The 16,422-nt window shown below is 36.4% G+C and overlaps 2 protein-coding genes across 2 annotated transcripts; both read right to left on the reverse strand.

The window, feature by feature from the left end:
• Positions 1 to 2,151: 2,151 nt before the first annotated feature.
• On the reverse strand, positions 2,152 to 8,356 carry MSH2 (MUTS homolog 2). The gene is made up of 13 exons (XM_078324593.1): positions 7,957 to 8,356; positions 7,675 to 7,724; positions 7,541 to 7,573; positions 5,864 to 6,937; positions 5,122 to 5,676; positions 4,509 to 4,619; positions 4,343 to 4,432; positions 4,180 to 4,251; positions 3,947 to 4,057; positions 3,466 to 3,592; positions 3,056 to 3,246; positions 2,687 to 2,839; positions 2,152 to 2,577 (listed from the first exon to the last, which is right to left on the reverse strand). The coding sequence occupies exons 1-13, from the start codon at positions 8,006 to 8,008 to the stop codon at positions 2,377 to 2,379; spliced, it is 2,820 nt and encodes a 939-aa protein (XP_078180719.1). The 5' UTR covers positions 8,009 to 8,356; the 3' UTR covers positions 2,152 to 2,376.
• Positions 8,357 to 10,357: 2,001 nt separating this feature from the next.
• Positions 10,358 to 13,987, reverse strand: LOC144574722 (5'-adenylylsulfate reductase-like 5). Its single transcript, XM_078324761.1, has 4 exons — positions 13,465 to 13,987; positions 12,341 to 12,534; positions 12,034 to 12,158; positions 10,358 to 11,051 (listed from the first exon to the last, which is right to left on the reverse strand). The coding sequence occupies exons 1-4, from the start codon at positions 13,633 to 13,635 to the stop codon at positions 10,636 to 10,638; spliced, it is 906 nt and encodes a 301-aa protein (XP_078180887.1). The 5' UTR covers positions 13,636 to 13,987; the 3' UTR covers positions 10,358 to 10,635.
• Between the last annotated feature and the right edge of the window lie 2,435 nt (positions 13,988 to 16,422).

Genomic DNA, 16,422 nt, shown 5'->3' on the forward strand with positions numbered 1-16,422 from the left:
TCTAGGCCGAAAGAGACATTCTTGTAATAGGAAACCAGGGCTTGCCTAATTGGGTTGGGTTTGCTCATATCAGGTTTCAAGTTAGTTTTGGGTTTGCATTGTTTCGTTTTTGGTGTCAAGTCTTGTTCAAAATGGGCTTGGTCTATTTTGTTTTAATTCTCAGATTGTTTGACTTGGAGAAATTTTCAGGTTATTGTCTGATGAGATTTAAATTTTAATTTTGTCCCTATGAATGGTGTTAATTTGAGTTCATTTGGGCTTTGCATAATTTGACTACTGAGAGTTTTGGTAGTTAAATACTATACTTTTTTGCAAATAGTACTTCTCAGCCTTATTCCTGATCTTGTAGCAGTTCTCTGATAAAGAGATTTGATCAAGGATTTGATAATGGAAAAGAGGTTAATGGTTAGTCTGGCAGCTAATTAACAGTAAGACTTCACCGAGATAAATACATTGTTACTTACTTTTACAAATACATTGTTTGCAAAATAGAGCTAATTGTTTCTTTTTAAAATCAATAAAGAAAAGATACTTTGAAAGTTTTGTGCAGGTGAAGATTCCAGATATTTGTCAAAGTTGTTAGCCAGTCTATTCCTGCTGTTTTTTTTTTCTCTCTTAAAAAAAACTAAGAGAGAAAAATAATCAAATATATTATTTCCAAAAGGATTCATAAAGCCAAGTATGGGATTACGGTAGCATGACAGCATGTTGCCTGAACATGGGATCATTGGCACCCACTTTATCAGCTGTTATGAATATATATATATAGAGAGAGAGAGAGTTAGGCTGGGGTGCTATGGATAGCATAGAGACCTCTATGCTACGGCTCAATATTCGAGTTTTCAAAATCCAAACGGTCGATCCGAACCGTTCATCTTATTCTTCATATTAATATCTGCTTGGAGACCAAATTTTACATTTTTCTGAATTTTTTTATTATTTATTAAGTATTTTACAAAATCGTTGATCCAACGGTGGCTGCACAAAACAGTAAAACCGTTGGATTAGCGATTTTCAAAGTGGCTTAATAAATAGTAAAAAAATTCAGAAAAATATAAAATTTGGTCTCCAAGCAGATATTAATATGGAGAATAAGATGAACGGTTCGGATCGACCGTTTGGATTTTGAAAACTCGAATATTGAGCCGTAGCATAGAGGCCACTATGCTATCCATAGCACCCCAGCCTAACTCTATATATATATATATATATATATATATATATATATATATATATATATATATATATATATATATATATATATTATAACAGCGCGAAATTGGATATTTTAAGTACAGTTGTACAAGCCCTACATGCTTGTAAAACATTTTTGACCAATTATATTTAGTTGCTTCCGTTTTTGTCAAAAATAATAAAGTAGGAACAGTGTATATGCCAATTATATACTGGCCCCCACGATCTCTACCTCCCTATAAAAACCCTGGTCTCCTCTGCTTACCTCTGCCTCAGTTCAACCTCTCACTCTTTCCAGAGGCCATTTCTTATTTTCATATTCTAAACTTCAAAATCGTATTGATTCATCGACCAAACAGATAACAATGGAGGCCAAGTTGAGCTGTGTTGCCATGGTTGTGATCGCCGTCATGCTTGCATCAGCCATGGTAGCTCCATCCATGGCTGCTTCACCATCTAAAGCACCTGCTCCTGCTCCTGCGTCCGATGCGACCTCCATCTCTCCTGCATTCATTCTTGTGTCCTTGGTTGCTGCCATGTTTGGTTATTTCTTCTGATCATATTGAATTTATCACAAACAAAGGTGTTCTGATGTGAATTTTCCACGTTCATTACATTGGTTTATGAATTTTACGTGATTTGCGATTCTTTTTTGCTTTGATAATGCATAGAGAAATGGAATACCAAAAAAAACAAAAAAAGGGATAACACAGAGAAATGTGTCTGCGTGGGGATATTTTTGCTTTCATGTACAAGCTGTCCTTAAAGAAGTTATATTAAATATTACTAAATAAAAGTATCTCTCATGAATTAAAGACGTGTATGGAGATCCCGTTGAACATTTGTAATGTTTTTTTCTGAATACTACCCTTCTATTTTATTTTTCTCTTTGCTTTACTTTTCTTTCATGTTAAATTAATGTTAATTCATGCTTATAGCAGGATGGTAAACAACACATTGGTACGGGTTCAAATGAACTAAAATAAAAAGTTACACATTAAGCATAATTAGATTCCAGAACAAAAAGAGTTTAACTATTCACCCAAATGAGAACATTTGTAAATATACAAGGCCTCAAAGTGTAACAGTGCAAAGATCAGTGATCTCAGATCAACTGGTTCGTGAACCATACAACTTTGCCGCAGCAAAACACAAATCCAGAATTAGAACCTTATTTACAATCTAGAAGAACTGCTGAAGCCATGGATTACTGGTAGCATCCACCTCCAACTCAGACCTTAGTTGTGCAACACGACCCAAAGCATCATTCAGATCCATCCGATCCAATGGCAGAGCAGAAAACTCTTCCAAGAATTGACGAGCTCGATCTGCACCTCTTGTCAGGTCATCAGGGCTGAATATCCTTTTGCGCTTCGATCCGACCTGGAAATTCCCAAAAAAAAAAAAGCACTAATCATAACTATGTTTGGAATCATCCTTTTGCACTTCAGATTTAATTTAATTATCTCTGAGTATGATTGTATGATTATACCTCTTCTTTCGAGTCTTTACAGGATAGAGGCGCAGTTGAAAAATCTTCAAGCTCTTCCGCTTTGGTTTTTGCAAGACTGATAACTTCTTCAGGGAAGTTGGCAAATTCTGCTACATGAATTCCAAAACTCTGATCACAGGCGCCTGGTTCAACCTAAAAACAAGTATACCCGGTTCAATCTAAACACGTGTTGAAGCAATCTTATACTGAAAAGTGATATAAAAAATATATTTGAACATATTGCATCAGTAGAATGGAACGTTCTATATCTACTGAAGCTTTCTCAAATACCAGATGAGAGCAATTAAATAAAAAGAAGATAAAGCTGAAAAAGAGGTTAACAAATAACCAACAAAACAAGTGAACTACCTTGTAAAGCATGGTTAGCTTCTTGTTTGACGGGTCAATATGTGCTTTCACATGATAATTTGCAACTCCAAGACTTTGGGGCTCGTGCTCATTTTTTTGAGCGAGTGCAGTCAGTTCATGGAAGTGAGTTGCAAACAACGTTGGTGCTTTGATCACCTCCACAAGATGCTCACAGATAGCCCATGCAAGACCTGATCAAAATTCCAATTGCACAGTACACATCATAAGAAAAACAAATTAACCATGATGCTGTAAATAAAATTCTCCCACATCAATTTATTTCTTTTTCCTTTTTATTCTGATTTGGCCATATTAGGATCCCTAAAAAACCAAACTTAGTTGGTATACCATTTGCAAAAATCTAGAAGGATGCATAAATGTGGACAAAAACTAAAGGTTGAAAGACGAACCAAAGCCATCATATGTAGATGTACCACGGCCCAATTCATCAATAATAACAAGTGATTTTTCAGATGCGCCTTTCAATATGGATGCTGTTTCCAGCATTTCCTGCATAAATGTGGACACTCCACGGAGCTGCAAGGGGCATAAAGAAAAATTAATTTTTCAGAAACAACAAAAGCAAACAGGTTGGTTCTTTATGGGGTATTCAAGTGATTTCAAGGATAAAATATAGCAATAGAGCCTTATAGCTCCACGATCCGACCATAGAGGGTCAAAACAAAGGAAGAAATGCATCCAAGAAAAATTTAGAAAACAACTTTAGTTCTACAAGAGCTCGGTATGGTAGTAGCCAAAACTGGAGAACAATTTTGAGTTATTTTAAATTCATTATTTTCTTTTTACAGGGTTTTACCTGCCGTAGTATTGTCTGCTTAATTCTATTTGTCCAAACAGAGCCTCAAATGATATATTAAAGTTAGCACTTACTTGGCAATCGCCTGCACCAACACGAGCAAAGATACAATCTCTTACACTAACAGTTGCATGGTCGCATGGAATAAAGCAACCGACTTGAGCCATTAAAACATTCACACCAACCTATCAATAATTGCATAATATGACAAGTTTAAGCTTTTCTCAGTAAGTAATAGTGTATTTCAGAGTCATTGTACTAATTAAAACATGAGATAACTAGAAAGAAATAAAATTAAGAAGATGACCTGTCGTATAAATGTCGATTTACCCCCCATGTTTGGCCCAGTTATAATCTGAAACCAGCTCTTTCCACGCACCTAATTTTCCAGAACATACACCACAAACTTATTCAGAAATTTTCTCTAAATACAACCAAATATAATAATGAGAAGTCTGTATGAAACCCACAAGAGTGCAGTCATTAGGTATGAAGTTCACTTCATCCTGAGCCTCTAAACAAGGATGTCTACATCCTTCTAGTATAATATCGCCTTGCTCCTGTAACAAGTAAAATATTTTACACAGACAGTCTGGAAAGAAATCATTTTAATGAGATAATATGATTGGACCTTACCGATGCTGTGATTTCTGGCCTTACGTAAGGGACTGGACAACTAGTTGCAAGATCAGCAAAACTTGATAAAACGTCTAGCTCTGAAAGCATCACAGATATAGCTTCAAACACCTAAGATAAGAAGTACTAATCAGATATGCTATCTTTACCGGCAAAGAAGATTAAAAATAAGTGCAATGTCCTTCAAATGCATTCTTTTGGTAATGTGCAATTCCTTGGGACTTGGTAGTTGGATTTATTGTTCAGATTAAAAAGTCGAACAAATTACCAAGAGTTGAAATGAAAAAAAAAAATAGGCCTAATGTTGAAGATAAAGAATCAATTAGAGATTAATTACATTGATAGAAGATAAATTAGAGATTAATTAGTATTAATTATTAGATATATCAAATCATGTATTTAGAAAATATTTTAATAGCTCTTTAAATTCTGTAGCCTATAAATAGGCACCACTAAGAGATTGAAACAATATCAGAAATCAATAAATTAATTCATTTCCTCTCAAAATTCAACACCTAAGCTATTTGCATAGGCCCAGCCAATGTACAAAGTATCATCAATTGACCGATAAGGACAAGGACCAAAAACAAGGAAATAAAAAACAGCTCAAAACCTCTGAAAAAGTAGCGGATGTAGACACCACCCTTGCAACAACCGATTTCTGACAATCCATGTACGCTCCCAGTAACTTCTGATACTGATCTCCCAATTTCTTGAGCTTAGAGTTAGTGAACTTGACTCCATCTTTGCGTGTTTCTAGAACAATGTACTGGCCACTCAGTTTTTTCCTCACCTTCTGCTCCTCTTTCTTTGTTATCCTAAAAACATGCCCATACTGTGTCCCTTTCTCCAATTTCAACGCCTTGTCAATTGGAAGATCGAGATCATTCGCAGTTTGTTTGTGCAATTTAGTTATATGCTCCTCGATTTCATTGAGTTGATCCTTGAGAGAAGCAAGCTCTGTCTCATAGCTCGGTGAGATCATATACTCTCCGTTATCTATTTTATCAAGGTCTACTGCAATCTCAACCATAGCAGTGAACTTCCCCAATGTATCCTCTTGCATCCAAAACTCCAAAGACTTAACGTACCTACTGTTTATTAAACTCGAGAATTGGCCTTGGTAATTTTTAAGGACATCTTTGATGAGCGGAAACCTAATTGCTGACTGAAAACAAAAGGTAAATTACATTAAATTTTCCAGAAAAAATTACAAGTGATAAAAGCAACACGACTAGCCATAGTTTATTCCAAGGTAGTTCTGTTGAATTTACTGCATTCACCTACCATTATTATCTATACTGCTGTACCAATTTAACAAACAAATATTTTTTTCAATGTCCGAGGGAACTAACCTGATAAAGCTTTACCACAGGAAGGAGGCTACTGGTCTTCTTTTGAAGTACCCGAGTTATTCTTTCGATGTCAGCTATCCTCTTTAGGTGTTGTCTTAACCCTTGTCTGATCTCAGCATCTTCAACAAATGTCTGAACTAAATCCAACCGGCAATTTATTTCACTGACATCTAACAAGGGCTGTTTAAGCCACCGATTCAAAAGCCGTTTACCCATACCAGCAGTACAGGTGCGATTCATTAGACCAAACAGGCTAAAATTCTTGTTCAGGTCAGTCTTGCTCTCAAATACATTTAATGCACGCACCGCCGCAGAATCCAGCCTCATGTACCAATCCAAACTGTACTTCTCGATCGAATAGTTCCCATAATTGCTATCATCTGCCAGTAAATCGACATAGGAAATCAGAGAACCGAGTGCACCCAGGGCGAGGTCAAAATTGGAAAGAAGGTCCCGAACAGGCTCAATTGAACCTCTTACTATCCTGCCGAGATCTTGAACGAGATCTCTCGACCTGAACTCAGACTTTTTTCTTTCAGTCAACAGTACATTGCATTTTGAGATAGCTTCGTAAAGTGGTTTGAATTCAACAGATTTTGCACTTTCAATTGGAACAAGGCACTCCTTACAACCAAGTGCTACCAGCACTGACTCCACATTTGTGAACTGAGAATCATCGAGAAATTCAGCTATGCCGAGCTTTCTCCTTGTCAGATCAATAAGACATAACCCGACAGTTAACTGATTCTCGCGAGAAATCGAGAGAAGCGAAACAATAACAGGTGTTTCCTGCATGTCATTGTTTGCAAAAAGAATGTCCTCAAAGCTACCAGTGTTGCCAGGTGTACCCGTTTTGCTCACCCTCCAGTTTGACCCGCTACCTTCATAGACCTCAACAGTGCGATCTGACCTCTCCAGTAGAAGATCACGAAGGATCGTCTCAAACATGTTTTTGCTGATGGTTACACTGGAGAGAGCGTCAGAACCATTTCCTAACTGGCGCAAGGCGGTGGTAGTGTGGTAATATGTCCTTGCAATGAAGGTGGCATTTTCACCGTGAGCAGTGTAATAATCCTGATCAGATCAGTTCAGAATAACATGTAAAATGACAAAAATTGCTTAGTTTAAGTAAAAAAATACAATCTCCAGAGAGCAGCTAGTGGCAGCAGTACATTTAGACTTATTTAGCTCAACATCATTTGTTTAATTTATCCTATGGGCATCAGAAATGCTTCCCATTGTTCGAATTAACTTCATATAGTATCTTAAACAAAAGAAACAAGTTCTATGATTCCCAATGGTACGTGTAAGAACTAGCCAAAATTGTGCAAGAAAATTTTAGCAGTGATACAAGGGTGCTGAAGAAAAATAGCATCCAGAAAAGAGGCCTAAGAAATTTTCTATTGTTTAAAACTCATGCATTCAATATTATTTTATATAGATAAAATATAATATAGTCATGTACAGTAAAAAAAAAATGAAGACAAGAAAAGGGCCTGGCGCAGTAAGTTAAAAGTCAAGTGAACTAGTGAAGGACAAGTAGATAAAAGAAAGCCACACATGAAATTCTTTTGACATATATAACATATGTAGAGCTTAAACCTTAAAGATATCTAGTAGAATATGCAACTATGCAACTCTTATATAACTATTTCCATTGATAAAAGAGCAGCTCACCTTGCGATCAAAGAAGCGCACGGCTCTATGATCCTACAATCCACATAGATATTAATGAAATAGTTAGCATATTTTGCTGACGGTATCAAAGAGGATTAGATCAACCACCAAAAAAATAAAAATAAAAAACTCACTTGAGGCAGCTTCTTGAAGAAAGATATGAAACCCTGCGCTTGTCTAGCGTCTAAACAAAACCACAGATGACAGGTTAAAATCAATCGAAACAGCCTTTTTTTTTTTTTTTGCTCAACATTAAGAGAACTTGACATTTTACCATCCCCCCCCCCCCCCCCCCAACTCCACACCCTGAAGGAAGTATTCCAACAAAATTTAACCATTTTTATTCAAACAAGATTCTGAAATTAAAGTGGAGGTAAAACATTGAATAATAAGAATTTGGGAATGAAAAGAATAACCTAATTTGAGCTCGGGAAGCTTGTTTACTTCAGGCGATTGATCTTTGTCCATTAGCGTTGGCGACTGTGATCAAGGAAGCGGAGCAAGAGATGGGAGAGAACGAACCGGGTACTTTCTCTAGCGATGGAGATTATAACCTCTTTTAGGTTTATGGCGGGAATGGAAATGTATGGACTGGTGGGTGATGGACTGATGGGTACTTGCGATTGTATAGAGTGTCTCGATAAGACCGCTAGGGTTTAGCGTTTGTGGCGCCAAGCTGTGGCGGGAAAGCCACGCTAGTATTTGGGAATACGGGAACGGCGAAAACTGAGTTAGATACTCTATCTCATAGAGTCGCAGAGAGGACTGAGGAGTCGAGGACACAGTCCTCATGTTCAGATCCCGTGTGGTACAATACTGTGTAGAATGAGATCTGCATTATCCGTTTTAGTTTGGTACGAATCTTAAAGCAAATCTATGAGTCTGTATTCTATGAGATACTTCAAACTTTCAGACTTTCAGTTTATCTAAAACCAGATCAAAAAATATTTGTGCTTATTTGAAATGCAGGGAGCCAATATTATTGTGCTTTGAGATTCATGTAGAAATGATTTGAACGGTCTAGATTTTTCACATATCAACTCATGAGATGTCTAATGAGATGCGAATTCATAATCTTAGTAGTTAGTACCGAAATAATTTGTGCTCGACTCAAAGTTTGAGATATCTAATGAGTGCGAATTCATAATCTTAGTAGTTAGTACCGAAATAATTTGTGCTCGGCTGGAGATGATTCTACACGGTCTAGTACCGCAGGGATACTTACCCGTCCTGTTCCTCTTTGTTTTGCAACAGTCAGTCTCAGAGATCCTCCTGTTTGTGAAATGCCAAGAGAACAGGAGGGAACTAAACTTGATCCGGCCCGAATCAAACCGTCTTGTTCTGATCCGATTGCTTCTGTTTCGTGCTACGCACAAAACTGGCATGGGGAAACATCATTCATAGTCGCGATAATTGTTATTATTTTAGCATCGCTGCTTGAAAACTGTTTCTAATCCAAAATAGAACAAATACGAATAGAATACAGTTCTCTTTCACACCTTTTGTTCATATTATATTTTTGTCTGGTGTATCTTTTCGATGTTACAAGTCTTGCTGCTCCAATCTAATTCTTTTATTTATATTGTATAATTTAATATTCGTACGTAATTTTGTAACTTTCAGAATTCATTTTATAGTGATCAAATGTGAGAAATTAAGTCCATTAAAATTGATATATCAAAATTTACTAAATTCGTTCTTTTATCAATCACTTAATCTAATATAAAATAATTTAGAATTATATAATTTTCTATAGACACGTCTCTCAAAAATAAACAAGACCAACAATTTAAATATAACATTTAATTCTAAATTATAAATTATAAATAAAAAACAAAGTTATAACATGATGTACTAACAACGAAAACTGGTGATATTATAACCAGCACTGTTATTGTTTTGCGGTAGGTGCTTTAGTGCTTAAAATGTTTTCATACCATCATTTTGATCGTTAAATTAGAAGACGAGTTAGAATTTATAAATAAAACCAGTGTTGTAAAATGCGGTTCTATGCGGCACATATGCGGCCGCATATGCGTATGCGGTGAACCGCATAAAAAATAATTATGCGGACTGCATATGCGGTCCACATTGAAAACATACTAAAAAATATTAAAACCTGTTACCAGATTCTAAAATTTCTTAATTCAAATAATTTTATTTATAAAAAAATGATCTGATATCCATTGATAAAACGGATCCAATCAAATTGCAAAGACTCATCCGGATGGAGACATCCAGTTAAGTGATCTGTGAAAGGAACCTCCCAGCTTATTTTATAGAGTCCTAAGCGTCTTCATATATTTAATTTGATGCTGTGGGACTAAAGAAAAACAAGTCCGGACGCTTTTGAGCTGTCGCTGGCTCGCTGTGCAAACTCACTTTATTTCATTTAATGAGATTCATGCGTAGCTTTGATCATGGGCCAGTACATGAGATTTTGGGCCGAAATTTACTTTGAGATACAGACTCATATATATTTGCATTAATTAAAAATAAAAGCCCTTTGTTAAGTCCAGCTTATTTATTATTTGATTTTGGGCTGTATGTTTTCTTTGTTTTATTATATTGTGAGTATTATATCTTATTTTATTTGATCGTTTCTTTTAAAATCCGCATATATAAGTCCGCATAAAAATCCGCATATGCGGCCGTATACCGTATATGCGGTATGCGGTGGTCTTCCGCATACCTTCCGCATACCGCATTTTACAACACTGAATAAAACCAAAACATCACTGCAAAAGCTGCAAATCATTACAGCTTTGAACAAGCAGACAGAGATACAAACAAACAGAAGATGATCGAATTCATATAGTAGTTGATGAGCAAATTGACATAAATGAAAGAAAAAAGCAAAAAAACAGTACAAAGAAATAATGAAAGCATTTCAAGTTTCCCTCACTGGAATGACTAAAAAGGGGGAAAAAAAAAACACCGTAGGCCCGAATTACAGCACTAGGTCCTCTGAAATTTACATGCCCGAGATGCCATACGGCCCATATATCACATCCACCAGTTAAAAGGATTAACTAAATTAGAGAAAAGCAGTCAGATTAATCGACTAGTGGAACCAAATACAAATCAGAGCTATATCAGGTTGCGTGTCGGCTTGAAGTAGAACATTCACCAAGCGAAACAGACGCCAAAGGGGAGGCCCAGACACGAGCACTTTTAGCGCCTCTCCTCAAATTCCTTTTCTTGTTGAAGTGCTTGAGCTTGTTGCAGAGCCTCTTCACATCAAGCACATGTGCTGCTCGCTCTAAGATATGATTCATCCCACCAACAACCTTTTGCTTTAAACCCTGTGCATAAACCACCCAGAAGGCTCTTAGGTGTGGCCCGACCAAAGGAAGGATCCAGAGTGCAACTTTCAGCAGCACAAAAAGCACGCTAAGGGCTAGGTAGGGGTCGGCCACAACTTTCTCCATTAATGGTATATCTTGTAGCCAAATGGATGTGAAAGTGATATCACTTGGCTGGACATCCAGGTTTGCAACTGGTTCGAAATCTGTGTAACAGAAAATTTTGGTTAGTTCAGAGTAGCCAATACTACTATTTACCATAATGTACTGGCTGTCAGCTGGTACACTGAACCAGGCCCGGAGTTGTAAATAGGAAAAAGAAATAGACAGAATAACCCCTTAATGTTTACCAGCAACCAACAAAAAATGCACCTCTTCTTCTTCTTGTTTTTAGGTCTAGTTCAACAGTTATCCAAGTAGACAATCAAGGTGCTCAAAAACCACACAGGAGCCAGCTGTTGAAAGCGCTTAAGTTTGGATGGGTGAGGAATAGCACTAACCCAGGTGGTTAGCGAGCTATTCCAAACTCTATTCTGTGGTTGGACACAACTCTCTATGCTCTCTCTCTCTTGAGCTACCGGCTATTCCGCTATTCCAATGAAAAGTTCGGTTAGCAGCTATTCCGAACTCTTGGGTTAGCTGCTAACCTCGCTAACCCCACGATTCATCCAAACGCAACTTTAATGTTTAAGACTTTTCTTAGAGTGAAGCTATGTACCATGCATAGTGCGGATTGGTCCGTACTATGGATCAATATCTCCGTTTTCAAAGTTCAAATAGTCAATCTGAACCGTTCAACATGATCTCAGACTAAATTTTACATGCTTCGAATTTGTTTACTATTTTTTTAGATAGGTAGATAATCACTACTTTTGAATGGTCAAGAATTTTTAGATATAGTGATTCTCTCTACCTATCTAAAAAATTCTAAAAATGTAATATTTGAGCATAAAGTACATTTTCCATATGAAGATCATGTTGAACAGTTCAGATCGACTGTTTGTACTTTAAAAATGGAGATATTGATCCATAGTACAGACCAATCCGTGCTATGCATAGTGCCATAGCCTCACTCCTTTTCTTATTCTAATACCATCCTTCAAGCTGGCTTAGTAGTAAAAGAATGCAGAACTACAACACATATACATATTCTGTGAAACCATCAGAAACCAAGGCCAGACAACCTACCTGTGTTTTCCCTGTAAAATGCCACGAGAGAGCTAATATCCTTTGTATCAGCGAATCTAACTGTTGAAGTGCCACTAATCAACAGCACAGTTGGAACGCTACGAATCCCATATCTTGAATACAGACTACAAAAAAATTAAATGCAAATGTTACATTACATTGTGTTCTTGTTCTTTGCATTTCAGAAACACATATACTATACCAGATTCTGGTACTATGCCAGTCGGGAATATATTGCATTACTAATGCATGTCAGGGACAGATCCTTTTAATAATTGGTAAACACGCATTTCCTAAGCAGCGGTACCTTGGGGTGGCAGCGGATTCTTCCAAAGCAAGGTGTGTCACTTGTGGAAACATATAGCTGAGTGCATCAAACATTGGTCTGAAATTTCTTGAGAAGGGGCACCACTTGGCATAGAACAAGATCGCATAATAAGAACCTCTCTTGTTGGCACGCAATAGACCCGCCACCAATTTATCCAGAGACTTGCCATCCACCTTAAAAAAAAACAAGAGCATCAAATAAAGATATATATAATTCAAAGTAGCAAACAGAGGCAATTGAACGATGAAACAAACAATTTGACCCAACTGTACCATGAGAGAGGTACTGTAGTGCATAAGAACAAAAGATTATTTCAAATGAATCTTGACCACTTGTTACATTAGCAATTTAAGGTTCAGAATAATTTCAAGATACCTAGGTTATTTGATATAGAGGACGGGAAGGAGGTTATCAGCATTATATAATATTCACCAATTTTGTACCACCACCCCCCCCCCCCCCCCCCCACCAAAACCCCTCTTGTGGATTGTATGGATTGTAGAGCACAGCCTAAGCATATAATGATATAATCCTACTATCATAACACAGCCTAAACATATATTATCATCTTTGTATGTTAATGCACTATATTAAAATAGAGCCTCTGTTGGTACTTCAAATAAACAAAAAATAAATTATCCAGGTAGGATAAAAGATATTAAAAAAAGAACACAGAGAGAGAGAGAGAGAGAGAGATGTATGGAACCATATTTAGTCTCATTCCCAAATTGAAAGTAGTGAGATTTGGATTTTAACATGCTGGGTTCCACACTTTAACACTAGCCTCACCACATACATCCAAGGAATATTCAGTGTTTTTTTTTTTTATTTATTTGCGAACAAGAGCTCAAAGCAAGAAATAGCTCACAAATCATGGTCGTTTGATTCAATTAAAAGGATCTCGGTTCAAATCTTTATAACAACGTTGAATATTAGCTCAGCTACCATAAACCAATAGAACCTAAAAGAACAGGAGGCCCCTTCAATTGAAGCTCAAAAGGCATGAAAACCCCCAGAATATACTCGAATTAAACCAATATCGCAAATAACAAAGAAATAATAGAGCTGGAAAGGAATAAGAAAAGAAGAGAAGAAACCCTAACCTCTATGGGTAAAGCGAAGTCGATCGAGAGAGGGCATTGAGCTCTGATGGAATCAAGGAAGGTGGGACCCGTTTGGGGGCAGACAGGAGAAGGTGGGTCAGCAGACGATTTGACGACTGAGAAGGCGGAGATGCAAAAGAGAAATGCCAATAGACACCGCAACGAAGCCATGTGAGAAAGATGGAGAGTGTCACCTCCTTTTGCTTTCCTTTTATTTTTCTTTCCCCCTTTCTATTTTATCTGATTTTATCCTGTTTCTCTCAAATTTCTGATCTTTTCCTCTTTTGCTCCGTGTCACCTCTCTCTCACCATTAAATCGTATCACCTAAGGTACCTCACCGTCTAACTTCGAATTTGGCTGTTCTTTATATATTAGCACGAATCTTAAATTACCACGTGCATTGCAGCCTTGGGCCGGTTTGACTAGGATTCTGATCTAACTTGAAACTCAAAAGGTAAGGTAATGCAGAGGATCTGAACTCAGCTATCAGGCCACACAACAGTCAACAACCCCGTACCTTCTTTGCGTTTTCCAACCAAAAGCGGTAAAACTACCGCGCAAAAATACGATCCGAGTCCGATGCCAAAGCGGTCTAGCCCTGTCGGCTACGCATTTGGATTCAAGGGCCCGTGTATTTTGAATTTTCTAGGTGCATCATACGTCGGTTTCCTTTTTAGTTTTTAATAGCAAGTGTCGAAAAGACTGCATCTTGCAGTGCCACTGGAATCATACAGGTGGGTCCTCACTCCTCATCGGTCACCCAGGTGCTATTGCTATACTTATTGTGTAATTATTGAGTTGTGCTGTGTACTTATGGTAGCCTTCTGATAAGCATAGTGACAAATGAATTATTCGGGTTCGGCTCGGCGAGATCAAAAATTCGTGATTCGGGTATAATTCGGATATAATTCGGAAAAGATTCGGAATTATCCGGATCAGAAATCTCAGTCCTACAAGGGAGCAAAAAAATAAAAAAACCAAAAAAATAATTGTTCTTAGAAAAATTCAGGAAAAATTCGTGAATAATTCGTAAAATTCGGGAAAACTTCGTAAAATTCGGAAATTATTCAGGTTTAATTCGGTCAAAGTTCGGTCAACCGAATAATTCAGTGTTCGGTTCGACATCACTCCAAAAAAGAATAAAACGGATATAATTCGAGTACCTTGTCACTATGGTGATAAGAGATGCTCAATAGCATCCATGATTATTTTGGGTGAGGGGGTTTCTTTGATTTTAAATTTGTAATAGCCATTGGGCTTTTCTGAAGATGCTCAAAAGCATCCATGATTATTTGGGTGAGGGGATTTCTTTGATTTTAAATTTGTAATAGCCATTAGGCTTGTTTGACCGTTGTTAAAATTAATAAAATATATATAGGAGCGTAGTGTTCCGATTGAACAATTTTATCAAACGCATAGGTATGCGCGGTTGCAAAATAACAATAGCTGGAATAGTTTTTCTGCATTTTTCTTATTAGAATAGCTTAAATTTATTTTTTTATAAGAATATACTATTTTAGTAAGATAAAATAGTTGAATTCACTATTCTAACTATTCAATTTCATTCAAACAAAGAACAAGCTATTCCGAATAGCCTCGTTCTATTAATAGCCTATTTTTACTCCAACCAAACATTATCCTCAAAGATTAAGAACAACGAATTAAAAATAAATGATTATTAGCGCAGAAGAATTTATGGGCTCCGGACCTTCTATCCCCAAATGTTCTCCAATCTCTTCTTTCATTTTTATCTCTAATTTCAAAAGTCTAAGACTTTAACAAACAAAAAAAGTTTACTCTCCCATTCCGATTCTGATCTCCTCTCAAAAGCAAAAGTCGGCTCTCTCTCGCCTCATCATTCTGATCTTAATCTCCTCTCACCTCTGCCTCTTACACCTCTGTCAAATCTCCACTCAGTTGCGATACCGTTTAGAAAATCTCTCGTAAACGATCTCAATTAGGACCTGTGGCAACCACCTCGTCAATCTTCTCTTCCCTCTTCTTCCTTCTCGAATCCTATTGCAGTTACCTCTCCAACCGTCATACCACCTACCTCTGCCTCCAACCTCTTAGTGCTTGGAATTTATAAGATAAAATAAGAGTTATTTACAAAGAGGGAGAGGGAGAGGGAGAAGGAGATGGAAAAGAAAAAGGACTCCTAAAATATGTGTTTTAATGCATTATTAAGACTTTATGGGAAAATTGTTAAATTTTTTTGAAATATTAAGATTTGTCTTCTTTTTTTTATAACTTGGTATAATATTAAGATTTGTCAAAAGCAAAATTAAATACATAAGAAATTCATTGTTAGGTCTTTCTAAAAGCTCTATTAAAACTTGTTAAAATAACTATTAAGTCTTATTAAAAACACTCCAAAAACATCTGAGAAGCACTATTAGCTTACAACGTCAGGTATAAAGGCTTTAAAAATAAATAAAACAACGACACGAGTATAACTCAAAAATTCTTCATCGTGGATCTCATTTGAAAAAAAAAATTAGGTAAAATACTTTCTTAGTTTTATATTCGTAAAATTTCTCGTAGATTGTCGAAAAAATAGATAAGAATTGTCAAAGAAGAAAAAAAAAGTGAAAGAAATATTTCTTTTTTTAACTTGGAGGCAAATTGGGAGAAAAATAATTATCACTGTTAAAACTTGTTAAAAGAAATAGTAAGACTTGACTAAAACACTATTAAAACATTAGTGAACACCATGCACTAAGGCTAGAATACTCATTGTTGATTTTCTTTAATTCGATTGGCAATGACTTTCTTGAATACGATATGTGCCATTAGTTGTTTAACTGTTAAAATATCTGACAGTTAGAGTTGTAAAATTGTTGGAAGAATTGTAATTGGGAGACTATTATATTATTTATTAGTACATTATTATTTGATATTATTTAAATAACTATCAATATTATCGATATTATGTCATTTTTTGTAGGATTATCATT

Source organism: Carex rostrata, chromosome 23 (genome assembly GCF_964058835.1).
Source record: "Carex rostrata chromosome 23, lpCarRost1.2, whole genome shotgun sequence".
In the NCBI taxonomy this organism is placed as follows: Eukaryota; Viridiplantae; Streptophyta; class Magnoliopsida; order Poales; family Cyperaceae; genus Carex; species Carex rostrata.